At 37.8% G+C, this 20,408-nt stretch overlaps 5 protein-coding genes and 1 non-coding gene across 6 annotated transcripts; 4 read left to right on the top strand and 2 right to left on the bottom strand.

The window, feature by feature from the left end:
- Window positions 1-1,470: 1,470 nt before the first annotated feature.
- Window positions 1,471-2,576, top strand: LOC137946977 (protein OXIDATIVE STRESS 3-like). Its single transcript, XM_068793266.1, has 2 exons — window positions 1,471-1,864; window positions 2,010-2,576. The coding sequence occupies exons 1-2, from the start codon at window positions 1,611-1,613 to the stop codon at window positions 2,305-2,307; spliced, it is 552 nt and encodes a 183-aa protein (XP_068649367.1). The 5' UTR covers window positions 1,471-1,610; the 3' UTR covers window positions 2,308-2,576.
- A 907-nt stretch (window positions 2,577-3,483) lies between these two features.
- On the bottom strand, window positions 3,484-5,553 carry LOC137945971 (pentatricopeptide repeat-containing protein At5g13770, chloroplastic-like). Its single transcript, XM_068792095.1, has one exon. The coding sequence runs from the start codon at window positions 5,550-5,552 to the stop codon at window positions 3,756-3,758; it is 1,797 nt and encodes a 598-aa protein (XP_068648196.1). The 5' UTR covers window position 5,553; the 3' UTR covers window positions 3,484-3,755.
- A 6,189-nt stretch (window positions 5,554-11,742) lies between these two features.
- On the top strand, window positions 11,743-13,133 carry LOC137945593 (actin-like). Its single transcript, XM_068791534.1, has 4 exons — window positions 11,743-11,802; window positions 11,876-12,269; window positions 12,336-12,952; window positions 13,068-13,133. Exons 1-4 carry the CDS (start codon window positions 11,743-11,745, stop codon window positions 13,131-13,133), a joined length of 1,137 nt encoding a protein of 378 aa, XP_068647635.1.
- Window positions 13,134-14,918: 1,785 nt separating this feature from the next.
- TRNAS-AGA (transfer RNA serine (anticodon AGA)) lies at window positions 14,919-15,000 on the bottom strand. Its single transcript has one exon. It is a non-coding gene; the product is annotated as a tRNA-Ser (tRNA).
- A 593-nt stretch (window positions 15,001-15,593) lies between these two features.
- LOC137945903 (uncharacterized) lies at window positions 15,594-19,239 on the top strand. The gene is made up of 3 exons (XM_068791981.1): window positions 15,594-16,098; window positions 17,764-17,928; window positions 18,755-19,239. Exons 1-3 carry the CDS (start codon window positions 15,799-15,801, stop codon window positions 18,851-18,853), a joined length of 564 nt encoding a protein of 187 aa, XP_068648082.1. The 5' UTR covers window positions 15,594-15,798; the 3' UTR covers window positions 18,854-19,239.
- Window positions 19,066-20,166, top strand: LOC137946886 (pentatricopeptide repeat-containing protein At1g09410, mitochondrial-like). Its single transcript, XM_068793171.1, has one exon. The coding sequence runs from the start codon at window positions 19,066-19,068 to the stop codon at window positions 20,164-20,166; it is 1,101 nt and encodes a 366-aa protein (XP_068649272.1).
- Window positions 20,167-20,408: the final 242 nt, after the last annotated feature.

Below are 20,408 nucleotides of genomic sequence, written 5' to 3'. Positions count from 1 at the left end.
CTGTTGAGTTGTATTGGCTAGGCATTTGATATGATATCAGTGTTGGATATCACATTGAAAAAAGGTGCTATTTTCTTATGGTAGGGATGGAAAAATTTAAAGGTACCCCACTTACTTGTTGAGGTGATTAGATAATTAAACTTAAAATGATTTTATTATTTTATTGATATTTATTAATTATTTTTATGATTGGTATGCACGAAAGTAGAATGATAAAATAAAAAATAAACTAAAATTGTCCGCCCTATTCCATAATGAATATTTGGTATTTTAAGTGCTTGTAATAATTCTAAAAAACAAAATCTTATTTCTCATCAATTAACCACAAAATAAACAAATAATTAATTAAATCAATTGGAGTAGAGGGTATCCCGGGCCCACATGTCCCCCAAAACGCCATCGAGATTTAGGTCCTAAATCTTAATGGGTCCCACACTCTTAAAAGGGCCCAGAATTTTGGTCTTTTCCTCCCCGACACTAAGATTAATTTTGGTCGATTAATACCTGCGCCTGTCCGCACACTAATGCATGCGAGGGATAAGGACGGAGTGACGTGTGAAGAAACGTGGCAAGGAAGGAAGAGTTGTAGTCTTGAAAGCAAACAGACATTACCATCACCATCGTCACATCTTTTCTCAGTTCTCATCTCTCATAAGCGTCAGCTGGCTCCTATGAACCTCACCTTGCCACCTTTAGGTCTGGTCACTTGATAGGGCAAGCTTTAATTTTGGATTTAATGTTCCAATTAGTGTACTCACTTATATTAGTGTACTCATGTATACATGAAATTGAGAATATGAGAGGTTTATTATTTATTTAAAAAAAAGATTTGGGATATTAAGGGATCCTTTGTGTCATCATAGGAAAATAAAATTATGAGATAATTAATTTTAATTTTTTTGTATTAAATAATAAATTTATTTTGGTCAATTATTCTTAGAAACATGGGTTATTGGACCCACACTAGAAAGTATCTCAATACTTACAAAATTTTATTCGATTCATTGACACTCATAGCGAGTGTAACCTTGAATATTAACTCACCTAACTTAACGAGTTGCAATCTTAATAATATATTTATTTTAAAATAAAATCAAATCAAATAAATCCGTCCAAAATTTGGAGTGCCGGGCTAGCCTTTTCTCCCCCACCCTACCTGAAAAGTTTTTTTTAAAAAATAAAATAATGGGGACGAGCAGGATGTGGTTGAATTCATGGGTGGAGCCTTATCCTCTTCTCTTTTCCACAGTACGGAGGCAGATGCAGAAAGCTGAAATGGATGGAAATGGATAATACCGAATCTTTAAATTACTTACCTTTATTAATTCCGTTTCTCACTACATCGTCTTCTTCTTCCTCACCTTTTCTTCCTGTTTTTAATCCTCTTAACGAAGGAGATTATCCCTTGATCTTCGTTTATATATAATTGGGTTGTTCCTCCCTGCAGCGCTGCACTCCATGTTCTCTATGTTTCTGGATAACTTTTGTAGGGTGAGAGGGGTTAGGGATAGATATCGGGGAGGTTGAAGGCCGGGGATATCTGGGTATAATTTGGTTTTTCTTGTTGAGACTCAGACGCATGGTATCGGAGCACTGGAGTAGTTCTTGGAATGAGAATGGAGGCTTCTTTCGTCCTACGAAACAACCGTGGGATCATGGATGAAGAAGACGAGGAGCAATACGGGAACTGTTTGTCTTCCGGGTCTGATCTTTCTTGCGATTCTGGGGTATCGTCCACTTTGTCGGAAGATTTTGCAGAGGATGAGAACTCGTCGGCCTCTTCGTCTTCCTCCCCGAATCAGCTTGTTGTTGCAGCTGGACCGCTTAATGAGATGTCGACCTTCATGGAACAGCTTCCCTTCAAGTGAGTTCCTGATTTTTTTGTTCTTTGATTGATGAGGAAAAAAAAAAAAACAAAGATCTTCGTTCTTCTGTTTTAGAAACCCATTTGATCATTTCGTGTCGTTTTTTTTTTTTTTTTTCTGATTGCACTTTCATGGATCTTTCAGGAGGGGTCTCTCAAAGTTCTTCAACGGAAAGTCCCAATCTTTCACATCTCTCTCGAACGTGAGGTGCTTAGAAGATCTGGCCAAACCAGAGAATCCGTACAAGAAGAAGCTGAAATCATGTAAGAGCTATGGGGGAGAACTGGACAGCCATCACAAATCATTCTCCCCCAAACCCAGCTCCAGGACGATCTCGAAGAAGGCTTCGAAGGGTTCCTGCTCCTTACTAGGTGCAAAAAGGAACAGCTTTTTGTGCCAACAAACCCCCAATCACTCGCCAAAGGACCGCAAATCTTTCTAACCAAACGGCTTTGTTCGCTTGAAGTGAAAGAAAATGGCCGTACCTATCTCTTCCATCTCTTTGTAGTCTTGCAGAAAAGGGTCAGGAACCAGGATTCCCTTCCACGGTCGAGAAAGGAACTGCTGATCTTAGGCCCCTTTTTTAAGCCTCTGTGTCTTCTATATAACCTGAACTAGACGAAAAGTTCTCATTGTACAAACGAATTTACAGTTTCTATATGATTTTGGTGATTTCTGTACCGATAAACAACGATAAATTCTGCGACACGATCTTCTGTGAATAGAAAAGCTTGTTCTTTCCTTTTCTCATCGTCTTTTCAAAAACAAAAAAAAGGAAATTCGATCCATGTGAACTCAAATGTTCTTCAAAAGATTGACACCCAAATGTGATCTATAGAAAAATCATCTTGGATGAAGCAGCTGCTACGATCTCTCAGAATAGGGAATGTTTCGTTGCACAAGATCAAGAAATTGATCTTTGTCTCTCCCAAAGTTGAGAGCCCGTTTACATGCTCACCATGAAACGAGTTCATAATCCTTTTTCTTATAATTTGATTAATTTTTACTATATATATAAAAAAATATTTTTTTGTTTTTTCAAGTAATAAAACTAAAAAATTCCACTGTCTTTAAATAAAGGATGAGACTACTGAAATAAAAAAAAATGAGATCCATCCCATTTAAATGAAATAAGAACGAGATTAATTTATTTTAGAGTCTCTTCTTTTTTATTTAAATGAATATAATTTAATTTTAAATTATCTTAAAAAATTAAAAAAATATAGTGAAAATTTATGGGGTTTGTCCTACCGTAGACAACAAAATATTTTTTTCTCTAATTAATATTTTTGGTAGAGGTTCTAAACACCTTCTCGCAACTATAAATATAACCCTATAAATCAACAATTTGTATTGATACCCCTAAAATCCGATACATAATACGTATCAATCATATAAGAACCCTTATTTGAATCTAAATATTGCTAGAATTCATTTTGAAGAAGTGGCTGCAACAGCCAGATTGGGAATTGAACAACAACAAATAGGGCAAAAAATAATAAACATCTCAACTTTTTTTCTTTGTGTTTTGATAGCCAAAAAAATCTCAATTATTAGTGAAGAGAATAAAAGGTTGGGCTCTAGGCACATGTGAAAATATTCCCCAAATAGAACTTGATAGCCCATGTAACTGCAGTTTAATGGCAGAGTGTAAACGATAAATAATAAAACAGAAACCTTGGGGATCAATTTTCAAGGTTAATTCATCCATGACTCTGTAGTTTCAGTGTCAGCCTTCACCCAGATCCAGCTTCAAGCTGTGTCCATGGTTCTCTTGTTCTTGTTCTTTTTCTTCTCCTTCTTTCTCCTCCTAGATGTCACTGGTCAGTGTTAATTGAAGTACCCTGGGTGCAGAAGAAATGTTTCTTCAAATCCAGCGAGCCCTTTCTTCTACCCAAAACTCTCCTGAAACCAGTCTACATGAACCTGAAGCCCCGAGTCTCTCAGACAATTGATGGCCGACTTGTACAACCTCCCATCCGGCCTTGTCCCTTCAGCTTTCATCTCCTGAAGAAGCTTGATCAGTTCATCGATCCTACTACTCTTGGAGAACACATTCACCATAATCCCCCCCATGGTCAGATCAATCCTGCCCCCATTCAGCCTGAACTCCCTGTAGAACCTCATACACTCCTCAAGCTCCCTTGCCCTGTTGTAGGCACTGATGAGACTAGTGTAGCTCACCTTATCAGGAGCCACCTTCCTCCGCTTCATCTCCTTCCACAGCTTCTCCACCTGCCTCAAATTCATAACCCTCCCGTGCATATCCATCAGGGTATTGTACACCCAAACGTTAGGTTCACATCCCCTCTCTTTCATCTTCGCCACAAGCTTCATTGCATCGTTTAATCTTCCCTGTTTGCCGTAAATGGAGATCATGTTTGCGTAGGCCACAACGCATTTATCAAAACCTTTTTTCCTCATTTCATGGAAAACCATCTCTGCTTTGGAGAAGAGCCCCAGTCGACTGTAGGCATTAATAATTGAAGCGTAGGTCACTTGCCCTGGTTCACAGCCCAGTGCAGTCAGTTCATTGTAAACCCTGATTGTTGCCTTGGATCCCCTTTTCTTGGCGTAGCCATTGATCACTGCGCAGAAAATGCAATCTGAGACCCTGCTTTTCATGCGAATCATCTCTTTTACCCGTTCTAATGTTTTATCTACCAAACCTTGTTCTACATACATCAGAACTAGGTTAAGAAAGATCACTGAATCTTTCACCATGGCCTTCTTTTTAGCTTCCAGAAACAGACTCTCTGCTTGCTTCACATCCTTGTTCTTAGCGAAAGAGCAGATCAAAGAAGAGTAAAACGAATAATCGTATGGAATGCCCCTTTCTGCCATCCCTCTGAAGAATTCAAGCGCTTGCAGAGGCCGCCCAGACTTTCCCAATGAATCACACAGAATCCAGTAAATCTTAGTCGAAAACGCATCTGAATCTACTTTTCTATTCTCGAATTCATGGAACAGAGAAATTACATTGTCAGTATCCTCAGTTCTCCAGTAAGCTTCCATTATCCGGTAATAACACCGGGAATCCGGCGAAATCCCAGCCTTTCTCATCTGTTCATACACCGAAATCGTGCTCATATACATATGAAGCTTGTTGTAGCTGCTCATCGCTGAATCAAACACCGCCACGGCCATCTCCCTCTCGGATTCGAAAACTCTCAGCAAACTCTCCGACACCTTAATCTTCCTCGCCCTTACGCAACGACTCATCATTTTCTCGCAGGTAGACACATCAGGAAACACTCGGAAGTTCCTAAAATCCTCCGCGATAGCCACTAGATACCCCCAATGTTTGAATTTCAGAGCAAACCGGATCAGAAGCTTCAAGGTCAGCTCATTCGGACGAAAATTCGGATGGTTCTTCGCCTTCTGGTAGTAATCAAACGCGAGTGCCTCAGTTCGTGGGTCTTTGCAGAGATTACATATGGATTGGTTGAAATTGAAGGGATCTGAAAGCAGACGCTTCGGGTTGGGGAAATCGATATGCCAGTCGCCGGCTGAGAGATCGTTGGATGGGTCTTCGAGCAGTGGAGACGACGATCGGCAAGAGCAGAAGGGGAGAAAGGGGCGACAGCGAGAAGGGACGGAGAGAAAGGGGAGGTTGGGTAGGGAGATTTTGGTCCTGGTGAGTGATCTCCTACAGGGGATTAGAGTTCGGGAGGGAGAAAGCGCCATGGCTGCCGGACGTCGGAGTTTCTAACATTATTATGTACGTATTATCCTGAGGTGATCTTAGAAAGGCGAGAAATCGTATGAGCCACTAAATGTGCGACGCGTGGCTTAAGAGAGGCGTTAGAAATTGGCGGGTAGAGCTTAATTGGTTAATGATGTAATAAATAATCATAAAGGTTGGTGTCGTAAATGGACCGACCCTCAACCCATGAACGAACCGACGACCCAGAGAAGCAGCCGGGTTCAGGTCTAGGATAATGGAAGAAAGACCAAATTACGTCTCCCCTTCACGGTGTGTTAACAACCTTTGGAGTACAAAATAAAGATCAACGCATCGAGGTCGATCGCAGTGGTGGAAAACGAACGACTTCGCTGCCCGACTCTTGATTCTAACTACAAACAGTAGGCTATGGATGTCGCTCAACGTGAACATGGCGAAGAACTTGAATATCATTCAGAATGTTTTGAATACGGATCCTTCTGTAAAAAAATTCGATACCCTTTAATTCATGATCTATTCTGCTTTGATTTCTCAAACAACAAGAAGAAAATTCCATGAGTTGTTTTTCCTCTGCTACTGGAAGTTTCATATCTTTGCAGGAAAATCTCAATTGATTTTACTATTGTTCAGTTGGTCGATCAGCCCGTCCTCTATCTGCAATTTGAAATCCTTCTTGTAGGGCGCCAGTAACTCCAATATCTGCTCTGAATCTAGGAAAGGTGCCTTCTTTCTTTCCCAGCTGAACGATTCTCAGACAGCGGCAATATCAGATGCCATGTCCATAAGAAAATGCGATCAGAAGCATCGAGTGCAGCTCGTATGGGGTCCTCCGTGGACAGAGAATACTGAAACTATGAGCACATTGTTATGGCCACTGGTTCGGAAGAAGCACAGAAGTGTTACCTGCGTTCCTACCAATATGGCAGTCGTGCAGATCGCCTTTCGCCTGCTTAAGCAGATCAAAGCATCCGGGGGGAAAGCTTTTTTGCTTGGAGATATCGTGCTCTATGGCCGCCTGCAAAAGATGAAAATCGACGAGGAAGAATTAGATGAAATCTTTCTGGAAGATTGCGTGGAGGATCACTTCTGGGTGGAACAATCAGCTGCAATCTGCTTTAAAACCCTCTGGCTGCAGACCGTTTTTAATGCAGCAAGGAACTGACGACAACCTCCAAGAAATTTTTGATGAATCGATTTAGTTTTGTCTTACTGGAACCGACGAAACCGTTCAGCATCTGCTGCGTTCATTGTCGACTAGGAATCAGACGTTGATGGTGGGAATTTTTTTTTCTCTCTCACGTGTGACTGACCTTGAAGTCACACGTGTGCAATTCCCTTTAGGGATTTGATTAATCAAGCTAATTAATTGAAGCTCAACACAGGGGGAGTGCGACTAGCTGGCTCCTAGTATTTGGTGACAGCGAATGCAACATCAGGCAACAAGAGAAGAGTCGGACCAAGGACGACGGTGGATGAGGGCGACGTGGACGGAATCAGAGAGATGAGATAAAGTCACGAAAGGCCAGTGTTAGTGACAACAATCGGAGAAGTGGAAGCTCTAATCGTCTGTGCGGAGGGGATCGAGAGCGGTGGTCGCTGGATGGAGTGCTCACGAGGAGAGGTGAATGTGTACGTGCTGGCGAGCCATGCGGTGGAGATGTCGTTCTAAAGGTGCGACGGGTGGAGGTCGGGCCTGGGGTTCGATGAGTGGTGCAGGTTAACATCACAGCTAGTGCCAGTTTAGGATAGGCTGGACGAGATGGCGAGGTTTTTTGCGTAGGGGTGAGGAAAAGTTCTATGTGGCACGACATCGGCGAGTCCCGACGGGGATGATTGGTGTAGTGGTCAGTGGAGCTGACGACAAGTAGAGTGGGCAGCATCAGCGGGGACCGAGAAGGTTTGGTAGCGATGGCGGAGAGGTCTGAGTAACGGGTGGATGGTGGAGGCTCCAATTGCGGTAACACTAGAGCAGGGGTGACACATGCGCACAACTCACACGAAGCGCAACCAGTGATTCAGTTTGAAATGTTGGAGGGCGTTGCAGAGGAGGGAGCTTTACAGGAAGAGAGGTAGAGGAAGCCAAAAATAATTTAGAACAAAGCTAATCAAGTAAACTATGATACCATATGAGATGTTGAACTGAACCACACCCTCGTATCGATTAAGGGTGCATTTACATACAGTTTAAAACAAAAAGGATAAATACAATCATGAAGATCTTATCTCCTAAACCTAAGGGATAAGAATAAATACAAAGGGAAGATAATCCCTTATCATTATATGTAATTGATGAAGTTGAACAACTAAAGGAGTGTGAATTGTTGTTTCCTTTACAGCTTAACGGATTGCGACATGTTCTTCATATTGGGGATGTGTGTCAGCTTTCTACCTTGGTTATGAGCAAAGTTTGTTTCCAAACTTTGATCTTCTTCTATTCTATGAATTGTTGGATACTGACTGAAAATGTCGTTATCAATTTTCGATCGAGTGAATAGTATGTGCAAGTAATGACAATTTATTTCCTCCACCATTGTATTTGGCCGGTCTCAGAAAAAGTAGGATTTTCCAAAAGTCTGTTTCGAAGATTGATTTTTTTGGGTCATGAGAAGCAGCTTCTCAATATGCAATAAAAAATGCTTTCTTCTATTAGCCTCTTTATCATCTCTATATTCTACAATAAGTTTCATCCAAAAGCATGTTCCAAAAATTGATTTTTGGAAGTAACTTCTCATTCTTCTATTAACCTCTTTCTCGTCTCCATACTCTATAGGACTGATAAAACGTTAAATCTAAGAGATTTGAAAGGACAAACTTTTGGCCTTCATTCATTCATCAACATGCTCAATCGACTGAATGTTTACATAAACAACATAGCCAGCAAAATTTAATGGAGGTAGCCCTATTCTCCTTGGATAGTTCAAGATCATTTCAGACAAACGTACAACAAATATCTTTTAATCTTATATGATTAGACATTAAGGGCCTGTTAGTGCATTGTGTAAGTGAAATTGGAGAAAGTGGCCCCAAAAGCGTTAGTGCATGCACACAATGGAAAGTAAAAATGAATGAACTCGTTCATTCACTCTCACTCACTTCAATGTAAAACAAGTGAAAGCGAATTCTGACTGTAAACCCAATTCATTCATTTTCTTTTGCTCACTTGACGCTCTTTGCATCCTCCTCTTTCTTGACCCTCTATCCTTCCCAACCCTCATCTCTGTGGTCTTTGCCAGCTCGTTGTCTCGCCATGTTGTCGTGCCCTCTCGTCGAACCCTCTCTCCGACTCAAATCCTCTCGTTCTTCCCCCTTTCGGTTTTGATTTCCCTCTCACAATGACTAACCCCCTTCGATTTCTCCCATTTGGCCTCAATTTCTCTAAATTTTTTCTCCCCATTTGGCTTTGATTTTCCTCTCACAACGACTAACCCTCTTCGATTTCCCCCATTTGGCCTCGATTTCCCTAAAAAATTTCTCCTCCGTTTCGCTTTGATTTCCCCCTTTCGTCTTTGATTTCCCTCTCTCATTGACTCTCTTCCTTCGATTTCCTTATCTTTCTTTGATTTTTTCACAATTATATTAATTAAACTAATAATTTATTTTTTCCTAAGTATATTAATTTATACTACACTAAAAATTTTCTTATGTTATTAATAAAATCCTATATTTATTTATTTATTATATTCATTACTATTAATACTATATTAAGTTAGTGATTTAAGAGTGATACTTAAGATGTTATTAAAGTAAGAATTTGTTCAAGTATTTACACTAAAATCTATCTTATGTTATTAATAAAATATTAGATTATATTTTTATTATATTTATTACTGTTACTAATATATTAAATTAGTGATATAGGAGTGCTAATTAAGATATTGTTAAAGTAAGAATTTCATCAAGTATCTGGACATTATACATTTTTGTTAATTAAATTAGCATTTTAATTTTAACTCGTAATTATTTTATTAATTTAGACTAAACTACAATCTATTTTATTTTTTTAATAAAATACCCTATTTATTTATTTATTATGTTAATATATTTTAAATTTTAATTAAATTACTTATTATGAAAGTAATCATGTTTGTTTAGGTTTATTATTTGTTTAGGAATATTATTTATTTAGGTATATTATAGAAAGTAACTCATTCTCTTGTTTACACTACATTTTCCATTTGGGGCATTAATACAAGAAAATATTTTTCAGCGCACTTTACTTTGAGCACACAAAAACAACAACAAAGTCTCTCCCCCCCACTAGAGGAATTTGGTAACTTTTTTATTCATCTCTCTAAAGTCAGATCCGGTTGAGATCTTGATTTTTCTCTTTCCAAAACACGAAAAACAAAACCATGGAGATAAGTGGTTAAAGAGGCATCAACAATGCCTGGGAATTCTTCGATTGCCTAAAAAATCAAGCATTAAAAGCAACGATATCTTGACATCTCTTGTTTTTGTTTGTTTTGGGCCAGCTTCAAGGCTTGTTTGACCGACTTAGAGGCATCAATTGAATTGAGATGAATTTTATTTTACAATCTCATTCCGTTTCTTCTTTTCTTCATTCATCTTTTCTATCATTTCAAACAGATTATGCCTCTTTCTTTTCTTTGCAACCCCAAAAAATAGAAGATTTCTTCCATTAAAAGAAGACTATTGTTGGAGTGTTAAAAATTGAAAACCGATTGTTGCAAGGGAAGTTGCTAAAGGGTATTTTTGCTATTAAGAAAAAACTCAACAAACCAGGGTAAATTTGTCTTACTCAACACATTGTCCTTCCTTCCTTCTGTTAAGACAAGCTAATTATATGTCTTAATTTAAGGACTAAATTTAGCACTTAAATGATTTTCAGGAAAAAAAAATTACATTTCAATTCCCTAGATTATGGATAGATCACTATTCTTCGATTTTTTTTTTTGAAATAATATTTTTTTTGAGTTTTTCACTTTTTTTTTCTAAAATAATTATTCTTAATTTTTCAAACAAAAATGTTTAAGGTTTAGGGTCTCTGTGTTAAAGCAAATATTAAGAACCATTATTTAAGAAAAAAAATCAAGGAATGACATATAAGATTATATTTGAAAATTAATTTTATTTTATTAAATATAATTAAACTTTATTTTTTATTTAGAAAATTAGATGGATGAATTTCGCTTTTTACCCTAAAATGCTACAATAGAATTAGTCAAAACAATCTTTCCTACTATTACTCGGATCCAAAAATTAGCCGGCCTTTTTTTTTATGATAAAAGCTGAAGTGCATAGCTACAAGGATCGCCTAGAGTTGGTTAAACGGGAGAGAGAGCAGCAAAACCATTCTCGTTCCTCGATCAAAATTCACTCTCAAATCTAAATCCTCTAAGGTACATCTTCATTTTGCATTTATTCTTTTCACATTTTGATTCTCTCGTTGTGGAAATGCTTATGTGTTTGGACATCGGATTTTAAACAAACTTTTTTTTTGCGTTTGAGCATTTATATGTTTTTGATTTGTTGAATTCATTTGGTGGAAAATGCTTGCATTTACGGTTTTTGTTTGTCGATGATGTTATGTTGTGCTTTAGTTTTAGAGGGATGAGTGTTCTTATTTGAAGTCAGCTTTAGCTTTTGCAATTTGTTTTTACACCGAAGACTTCTTCTTGAGCATTTTGATTTGTGTCATTAATCTGATGTTTCATGAGTCGGCTTTGGATTTTGCCCCACTATGTTTACATTTAGTAATCGATCTTGCTCCAGTTATAGAAAACGAGGAGGACATTGAGGGTTCTTTTATCTGATTGAGCGCTGCGCATTGCTCTACCGAGGCTTATGGTTAATGAGAGACGGTTTTGTAGTATTCCTTGATAAAAATATAAATTAATTAATTTATCTAAGTCAAAATTTCTGATCAAATATATTTATAAAATGTTCTCCATTCTTCATGTGTCCTTACAATTAGTTTTTCCTTATCATTGCCAACTCTTTTGTAGATTCGATTGTGCATAATCTTTATATTTGATTAAATTTTCTATTCCTCAAATCACCTGCGAGTCTTTTGATGCTTTTTAAATGCTTTTGTCAAGTGAAACAACTCCAACTATTTGTTAAAGGCAATGTGGCATTTTACATGTTGGATATTGAAGTAAATTTTCCCCTTGGTTGACCTGTGCTCTTTACTTGACATTTGTTCCTCTGCTTTTGGCAGTTATATAGAAGATGGCAGACACTGAGGATATCCAACCTCTCGTTTGTGACAATGGAACTGGAATGGTGAAGGTAAGAAATGCAGAATTATGTGGTATTTATCTCATTTCAGGGTCTCATTTACATTTTTTATTTTTTTTTAAAGGCGGGTTTTGCTGGAGATGATGCCCCAAGAGCTGTGTTCCCTAGCATTGTGGGTCGCCCACGGCACACTGGTGTGATGGTTGGGATGGGTCAGAAAGATGCTTATGTTGGGGATGAAGCCCAATCGAAGCGTGGTATTCTAACTCTGAAATACCCTATCGAACATGGTATTGTGAGCAATTGGGATGACATGGAGAAGATTTGGCATCACACGTTCTACAATGAACTCCGAGTTGCTCCAGAAGAGCATCCTGTTCTTCTCACTGAAGCACCTCTCAACCCCAAGGCTAATCGTGAGAAGATGACCCAAATCATGTTCGAAACATTCAACACTCCAGCCATGTATGTTGCAATTCAGGCTGTTCTCTCTCTCTATGCTAGTGGTCGTACAACTGGTAAGAAAAAAAAAAACAGTTTTTGAAGTGCTCTTGGCACTTTTGTTGATGTGCGTTTTCTTGCAGGTATTGTGCTGGACTCTGGTGATGGTGTGAGCCACACAGTTCCCATTTATGAAGGGTATGCCCTGCCCCATGCAATCCTCCGTCTTGATCTGGCAGGTCGTGACTTAACAGATGCCCTCATGAAGATCCTGACTGAACGTGGCTACTCCTTCACTACGACAGCTGAGCGTGAGATTGTAAGAGACATGAAGGAGAAGTTGGCGTACATTGCCCTTGACTATGAGCAAGAGTTGGAGACATCAAAGACAGCTTCTTCATCTGTCGAAAAGAGCTACGAGCTCCCTGATGGACAGGTCATTACAATTGGAGCTGAGCGGTTCCGGTGCCCAGAGGTGCTCTTCCAGCCATCCATGATCGGTATGGAAGCAGCGGGTATCCATGAGACCACATACAACTCCATTATGAAATGTGATGTGGACATTAGGAAGGATCTGTATGGAAATATTGTTCTCAGTGGTGGCTCTACTATGTTCTCTGGTATCGCTGACAGGATGAGCAAGGAGATCATAGCCCTAGCACCCAGCAGCATGAAAATTAAAGTGGTGGCTCCTCCCGAGAGGAAGTACAGTGTTTGGATTGGAGGATCCATTTTGGCTTCCCTTAGCACTTTCCAGCAGGTGAGATGTTAATAAAAATTTTCCCCGTCTCCTAAATTCCTTCTGGGCGTTCTGTTTTTCTTTCTTTCTTTGCCGAGGTCTAAAGTTTTGAGGGTTCTTATAATTGTTTTTGCAGATGTGGATTGCCAAGGCAGAGTATGATGAATCTGGGCCATCTATTGTTCACAGGAAATGCTTCTAAATCAATCAATCGTGTTAAAATGCAGGAGACCAAGTGACTACTGGTGCTGCTGCTTGCTTCCTTTTCTTTCCTTTTTGTGTTAATTAATCCTTGGAAATGCCAGTTTAGCCCATTTTATGACCGACTAAACCGGCACTGTTGATATGTTAATGTTGTACTTTAAATTCAAATTTATTTTATACAAGTGGGATATTCTGAGGCCGTCTCATACACTTTTTACATTGTTAGCCTACATATTATGATTATATTGACATCAATTACATTGATTAACCTTTCTTATAATCCAACTATTAATAATATGTTGTGATTTAATTATTTTTCAATTTTAATTTATTTATTATAATTCTAGTGTTACTTTTAGGTTTTGGCTGAGATCGGATTCAGGTTTTCAAAAATCCAACTCCTGGCATATTCTTGTCAAACGCTTTGTTAATACAACCCAACAGATTGATTTGTTAAGTGCAAAAAACCAAATACTTAACCTAGGTGGACCAGGAGTGGACATAACCTAACCCAAGTGGATCAGAACCACCTAACTTTGACAATTCCTACTTAACTTATCCAGTCCTTGCCTTACCCATCCTTATCCACCTTACCTTATATAATTATTTATAAATAAAATCATTTAAATACAACACTACAACACAATATATAAAATTAAAAAGGATTTTTTAACTTAAATTTATAAAATTTATAAAAAAATCAACATAAAAAGGTTTCCCTTTTTTCAGCACAATTTAATTTCTCTACTAAATAACAACGCTGCTACTCCATAAATGGGTTCATCAAATTTAAACTTGGAATTCATCTTGTCTTCGACAGAAAAAAAAAAAAAAATTACAAAATTGCAACGTTGTATCAATACCCCATACTTTCTCCTCATTTGAGCACTATTTTAAGTCATTTTGCATTTTACTGTTCCAGTAAACCTGTATAGAGTATAAGAATAAAGAATAATATTATCATAATTATTATTGATCAGGTGTAAATTATTTATAGAATTACACAAAGAAATTATAGGTGATTAGGACTCTATAATTTGAGTTTATCTTTAATTTAATCTCTAATTATTTTTATCTTTATTATTATGTTTATATCCATCGCTATATTTATTTCAATCTCTATAAACTCCTACAGAATTATGCTCAAACACGGAGATGATTTCTGGAGCTCCAGTTTGCACCGTTTTATCAATTAAATCGACAAAACCTTCAAAGAATTTGGGAGATAGATTTCTGGAGCTCCAGTTTGCACGTTTTTATCAATTAAATCGACAAAACCTTCAAAGAAATTGATATATGGGGTTCGTATCAGGCCTCTCAACGACGGGGAAGGCAACATAGGGTTTCGTGCCGAGGGTGGGATGTTCTTACTTTCTCAGGGTCAGGAGAAGGATTTCAGTTTAAGAACGAGTGAAATACCCTAAAAAAACACACACTATTCACAATTTAAAAGTCCCAGCCAGATGAAGTCGAAGCTAATTTTGTATAGTTTGGTTCCATTCAACTTTCCGCCTCCGAAGAAGGGGAGGAAGATTAAACCGCTATTTTAGTTTAGCGTGGTTTGTAAACGCTGCTTCTTTCCATTCTCGAAACTGCAATACAGAGGCATTGGGTGATTCTTCTTCTTCTGGAGCTTAGCAATGGCAGTTTCTGGTTCAAACTGTTTTATTTCTTGTGCGAGACTGGATGGTTCACGGCAGAGAAAAAACCTAACAAGAACCTGGAAGAAAATATGAACAAATTAATAAAAGCAAAGGTTTTTTATTTTTTATAAAATTTGAAGCGTGGACGGCAGGATTCGAACCTGCGCGGGCAGAGCCCACATGATTTCTAGTCATGCCCGATAACCACTCCGGCACGTCCACTCTATGAATATAATTATGTAAATTTAAATTATTAAAATTACTTAGTTTTATAATATAATTTTATGTAAATATTATATTAATAAACTAAGATAAATCTCAATTTTTTTAAATTAATAAATATTAAAAATTTTTATTAAAAATTTTTAATTGAACTAATTATATAAAATAAAATACTTAATTTTATAATATCCAAATACAAGAATAAAAGGGGTAGGATAAACAGAACAAGAGTGAGAGAGATAGTGAAAGCGCAAGCGAAGGAATGATTTCAATTTTACTTCATTTTATGATTCACGACTTATAGTGTACACTAACAAGTTTTGGGTTATTTTCACCACGGTAAGTAATTTCACTTTTCACTTTCAGAGTGCAGGTTCTTAGATCTTGTGAGAAAGAGAACCTCGCTTTGATTTTGACCCCCATTTTTTGAGTTAATGTTTATTTGAAAATTGTTTCTATTTTAAAAATCTTAATTTAATAACGATTGAAATCATTAGGGAGGTCACGTTTGATAAATACCCTTTTTTCATTTTAAAGTAAAACAGGGTAATAGGGTCAAAACCAAACTGCCCACTTTTGGCTTCGAAGCTGAATTGATTCGATTACTTCCGATCATCGCCAAGGTGATGGAGCAAAGGAACCGCGATTTATAATTATTCTTATTCCTCCTCTTCTTTTCAAACGAGAATGGTCCCCCTCCCGCCTTTTTAAGATTGAGTTTATAATAGTGTGCAGTGCAAAACCCTAGAAGTTAAAGTTGGAAGACGAAGTTTTCCCAACTCTTGGCTGTAATCTCCAATGGCGTTGGACGATCATATCGAGCGTATTCTGTGGACGGAAACGGAGATCGCAGCCCGAGTCTCCGACCTCGCCGCGCAAATATCCGACGACTTTAAACTAACTACTTCTCCTCTCGTCCTTATCGGAGTTGCCACAGGCGCCTTCCTTTTCTTTGCGGACATTGTTCGGAAGATCAAGTTATCTCTAACACTTGATTTTATCCGACTTGAATCTTACGGTTCTGGCACAGAATCCAGTGGTGCTCCGAGGATTATTTGGGACATCATGACTGATGTCAAAGGAAAACATGTTATTCTGGTATAGTGTCGTGCTCTTTTATTTATTTTAAGTCTAGATGGAGCCCTGGAGGTCTGTAAGTGCTTTAATTCTGAATTTCACTTACAATAAATGACATCATTCTGGTGGAAATGCCTCTAACTTTTCTATCTCTAGTTAATTATCAATTAGAATAGGCAGCGGGTGACTTGCTCAGTACATTTGTGAGGTGGTTCTAGTATTTGTAATTGCCTTAATCCTCATCATGCTTCTTTAGGAAGACGAATACCCTAGTTTGACCCAAGTATTTTGTCACTGTTTTACTGGTTTTATCAGAGACTTAAGAGGACGTGATGATCTCTATGTATGTGTTGCTGAGGGAAGGATATTAGAACATGTGGCTATGTTTTCGAGAAAGAGAGTGTGGCTGGTGTGTCTAAGCTGCATGACCTTTTACAGACGTTAACCTTGTCAGCTTGCAAACTGTTTCTCGTCTCATCAACATGAGGCAGAGCATCAAGTTTTACATAATAGAAATGGATTGCAGAAATTTGTTTAATTTTTAAAAGTAAACACTTTTCAAGTTAACCCCCTTTTGATTTGTTGTTTGTGAAGGCCAACCATGCATAGGGTTTCAACTTGGTATTTGGGCTTTTTGATGTAAGCCATGAAGGCTTTAAGGTTGAATCATGTCGTACTTGCGTGTGTCGGAGGATGTGCTTACCCAATAGTATGTGCACAATTTCTAGAGTATATGATGAGCTTCTTCTTCCTTTGAAACTGCCTACTACTGCCTTCACACTTTATAAGAAACAATGTTTATCTGTAATAAAAGGATTTTTTGTCAATATCATAGAGGTCTAATTTTTTACAGTAGTTTAATTAAGAAGATAAAGACCCTTTACGTGGTGTCGAAGAATTTAGTCAACCGAGAGAGAGCTTAAATAGTAGACTGTTTATGATGCTGACTTCTAGTAGCAAGTAATTTAGGGATGATCTACTTGTAGTATAAAAGGATTCATTACTTAATTGCATTTATAAGATTGATATTGATGCACAAAACTTTCTTCAACTCAGTCTGCTAAATAATTTATTTACATTCTTATCCTAATATTCCATGCATGGAATCTCTTCCCTGTTTCTTTTCAGCTCTCCATGAAGTGTGTGCATATATGTGTTCAATATGGTGAAATGTTTGTTTCTCTGCATATTCGTGTAGTTGTATGTTTTGGTCTGATATGAGAAGGATGGTTAGTGGGTGGATAATCTCATATCATTTTTTGGCTTGGAATCATGTGAGGTCTTTAGTTGGGAAAAGACCTCTTAACTTCAGTTGTTTATTTTGAAAGGAAATAATGCAACTTTTTTTTTTTTTTTAAATGATACTGGAAATAATGCAACTTCATAATAGTCTTTGAGTGAATCCAGTTTTATATTTTATGGTCCATCTGTGCATGTTCCTTGTCTTGGGTTGAGTTGTCTATTTAGATTTAGAAGGCAGAGATTGGTAGTAAGTGCATGGTTAATGCTCTTCGGTTAATGTTTTTGGAAGATCCTGATCTTATTAGCTGGGACTTCAAATTTCGAGTTATTATCTTGGAGGAAGCACCCAACCTCATCAGTTTCGGTTACCTTTTCTAGTTGTACATGGAAGATTGTGGCTGTGCAAATTAATTTCAAAATATGACAATGCATTTCCTTTTGTAGGTGGAAGACATTGTGGACACAGGAAATACTTTATCTTGTCTAGTTTCACACTTGGAATCAAAAGGAGCTAGTTCAGTTTCGGTTTGTGCTTTTCTAGACAAGCCTTCGCGGAGGAAGGTCCATTTTGAACTTGTGGGAGATGGGAAGCTTTATAGAGGCTTTGAGGTAATGTACTTGTGGACTACCAGACTTTTTATTTTGATTACTTCATGTATGTGTTTTTTTTTTTTTTTTGGTAATAATTTCATGTGGCTTAGTAGTGACATGGTAAGCATTGCAATTACATACTGTATTTTGTGAAAGCAAAGAACTGCTGCATCCAGAGCTTAGTTTCTTGCATCACTGGTTGCTACAGTGTTTAAGTTCTAACATAAACATACTTGCATAGAAAGAAACATGGGTAAAAATAACAGATAAACTTTTGTTACTTAAAGCGTCGCTGCAATAGTTCCTCATAAAATAAAACTGAGATGAGACCACAAGTCCTGTTTCATGCAGTTATTTTAAGGAGTTCAATTACTGTTTTATCGCCTCATCCCGGAAAACCATTAGTAACCATTGGTCTTCACAAAAGTTACAATTTAGAAAGAGCTGAACTCTATTACCTTACTGTCACAGTGTTAACATTACCATCTTGTATTGAGTAAAACCATACAAAGACAATCAGAAAGGCCTTGGGTGAGTATGGTCCCCTGAAGAGAGTTAAGCAGAGCGAGAAAGGTTATATGTTATTATCAAGTGGAAAAATTGACAAGCAACCTGATTTCTCCTTCACAGCGTGGTTCCTTTCAATGAACTTCATGGTTTAGTTCCTTAATCTTTTCTCACATGTGTAATGCTTTGCCTTTTCGAAATAATAAAAGAACAACTGTAAGACAGATTTGTTTATATCATCTTTATTTGCTATGAAATACAATCTGAACTATGCACATGGGAATATTATTTCCGTATTCTGTATGAAGTTAATATGATTTCACCACTTCTTATGCAGTGCCCAGATTATTTCGTCGTTGGTTATGGCATGGACTTTGCTGAACTATACAGGAACTTGCCCTATGTTGGGGTGTTGAAGCCTGAACATTATAGTTGATTCGGTGTGCTGAAATGGTACTTCATTTGTACCCTCTGCCAGCCATGACGATCATATCAGGGATGGAGTTCAGGCTACCGGAGGGAGTCTAGCAAGTGTCCTTAATGCTTGTTCAAGTATGAGGAGTGTGAAAAAAGGGCAAAAAAGTTCATGCTCATGTGATAAAAATTGGTTATGATTTTAAGGAAGTTGTTGAGGCCTCCTTAGTGTCTATGTATGTCTGTTGCTTGAAAATTGATGAAGCAAAGTTAGAATTCGATAAAATGAATGTTAAGTATATGAAGTCATGGAATTTCCTGATATGTGGTTATACCTGTAATAACCAGGTTGACAAGGCTAGGAGCTTCTTTGATCAGATGGGCATAGAAGACCCAGTAGTTTTGAGTTCAATAATTAGTGGGTATTTGAGTGACAATAGGATTGACGAAGCTGCTGAAATGATCTCAAAAGTGACTGAACCAACTCTGGAAACTGTAACTACTTTAATGTCAGCTTTTATTGAAAATGGAAGGCTTGATGAAGCAGAGAAGTTATTCTATAGGATGCCTGAAAGAGATGTGGTGGCTTACACTGCATTACTTTCAGGTTATGTGAAGGAAGGCTTGTTCAGCAATGCTTGGCAGCTCTTTAATGAGATGCATGAGCTTGATGAAGCAGAGAAGTTATTCTATAGGATGCCTGAAAGAGATGTGGTGGCTTACACTGCATTACTTTCAGGTTATGTGAAGGAAGGCTTGTTCAGCAATGCTTGGCAGCTCTTTAATGAGATGCATGAGCACAATGTTGTATCTTATAATGTTATGGTTGCTAGGTTGATCCACTGGGGTAAGGTCATGGAAGCGTATGAGTTGTTCTGTAAATCTCAAGAGCAGGATGAGATATCTTGGAGGCATATGATAAAGGCTTATGTCCAGAGTGGATTTCATGTTGAGGCGTTTTCTTTGTTCCATCAAATGATACTGTCTGGTATATTACCTAGTGAGTCAGTGATAGCTACCCTTCTCATTGCATGTACCAGCCTGTCCCTCCTGAGCTGTGGAGAGCAAATTCATGTGGCTGCCATCAAGTATGGTGTTGAATTATGCTTGGTGGTAGCAAATTCACTAATAAACATGTATAGAAAATGCGGAGGTGTATCAAAAGTTAAATTGATCTTCGAAAACATGCCTGAGCATGATTTGGTAACATGGAATGCCTTGATTTATATGTATGCAGTTAATGGCCTCAGTATGGAGGTGATGCAGTTGTTTGAGAAAATGATGTCAATTCCATTTCATGGTTCCAGAGATGGCACATTATTCATGCATGGTTGATCTTCTGTGTAAAATGGGCGTTTATTGAACATGCAGATAAATTAGTTGATACAATGCTGTTTGAACCTGATTGTGTAATTTGGACTTCTCTTCTTACCGGATGCCAATTCAATATTAATATTGAGATGGCAGAACGAGCAGCTACCAAGTTACTTCAGTTGAATCCTGAGGATCCTTTACCATACTTGCACCTGCGTAGGATGTATCAGTTAACAGGTCGATTAGATGAATTGGAGAATTTG

The sequence above is a fragment of the Aristolochia californica genome, unplaced genomic scaffold, assembly GCF_029961685.1.
Source record: "Aristolochia californica isolate CCGP_79_NKW_82.1479 unplaced genomic scaffold, dmAriCali1.0.hap1 SCAF_12, whole genome shotgun sequence".
NCBI classification, from domain to species: Eukaryota; Viridiplantae; Streptophyta; class Magnoliopsida; order Piperales; family Aristolochiaceae; genus Aristolochia; species Aristolochia californica.
The sequence above is the reverse complement of the archived record's forward strand: the minus strand, read 5'-3'. Positions and strand labels throughout refer to the sequence as shown.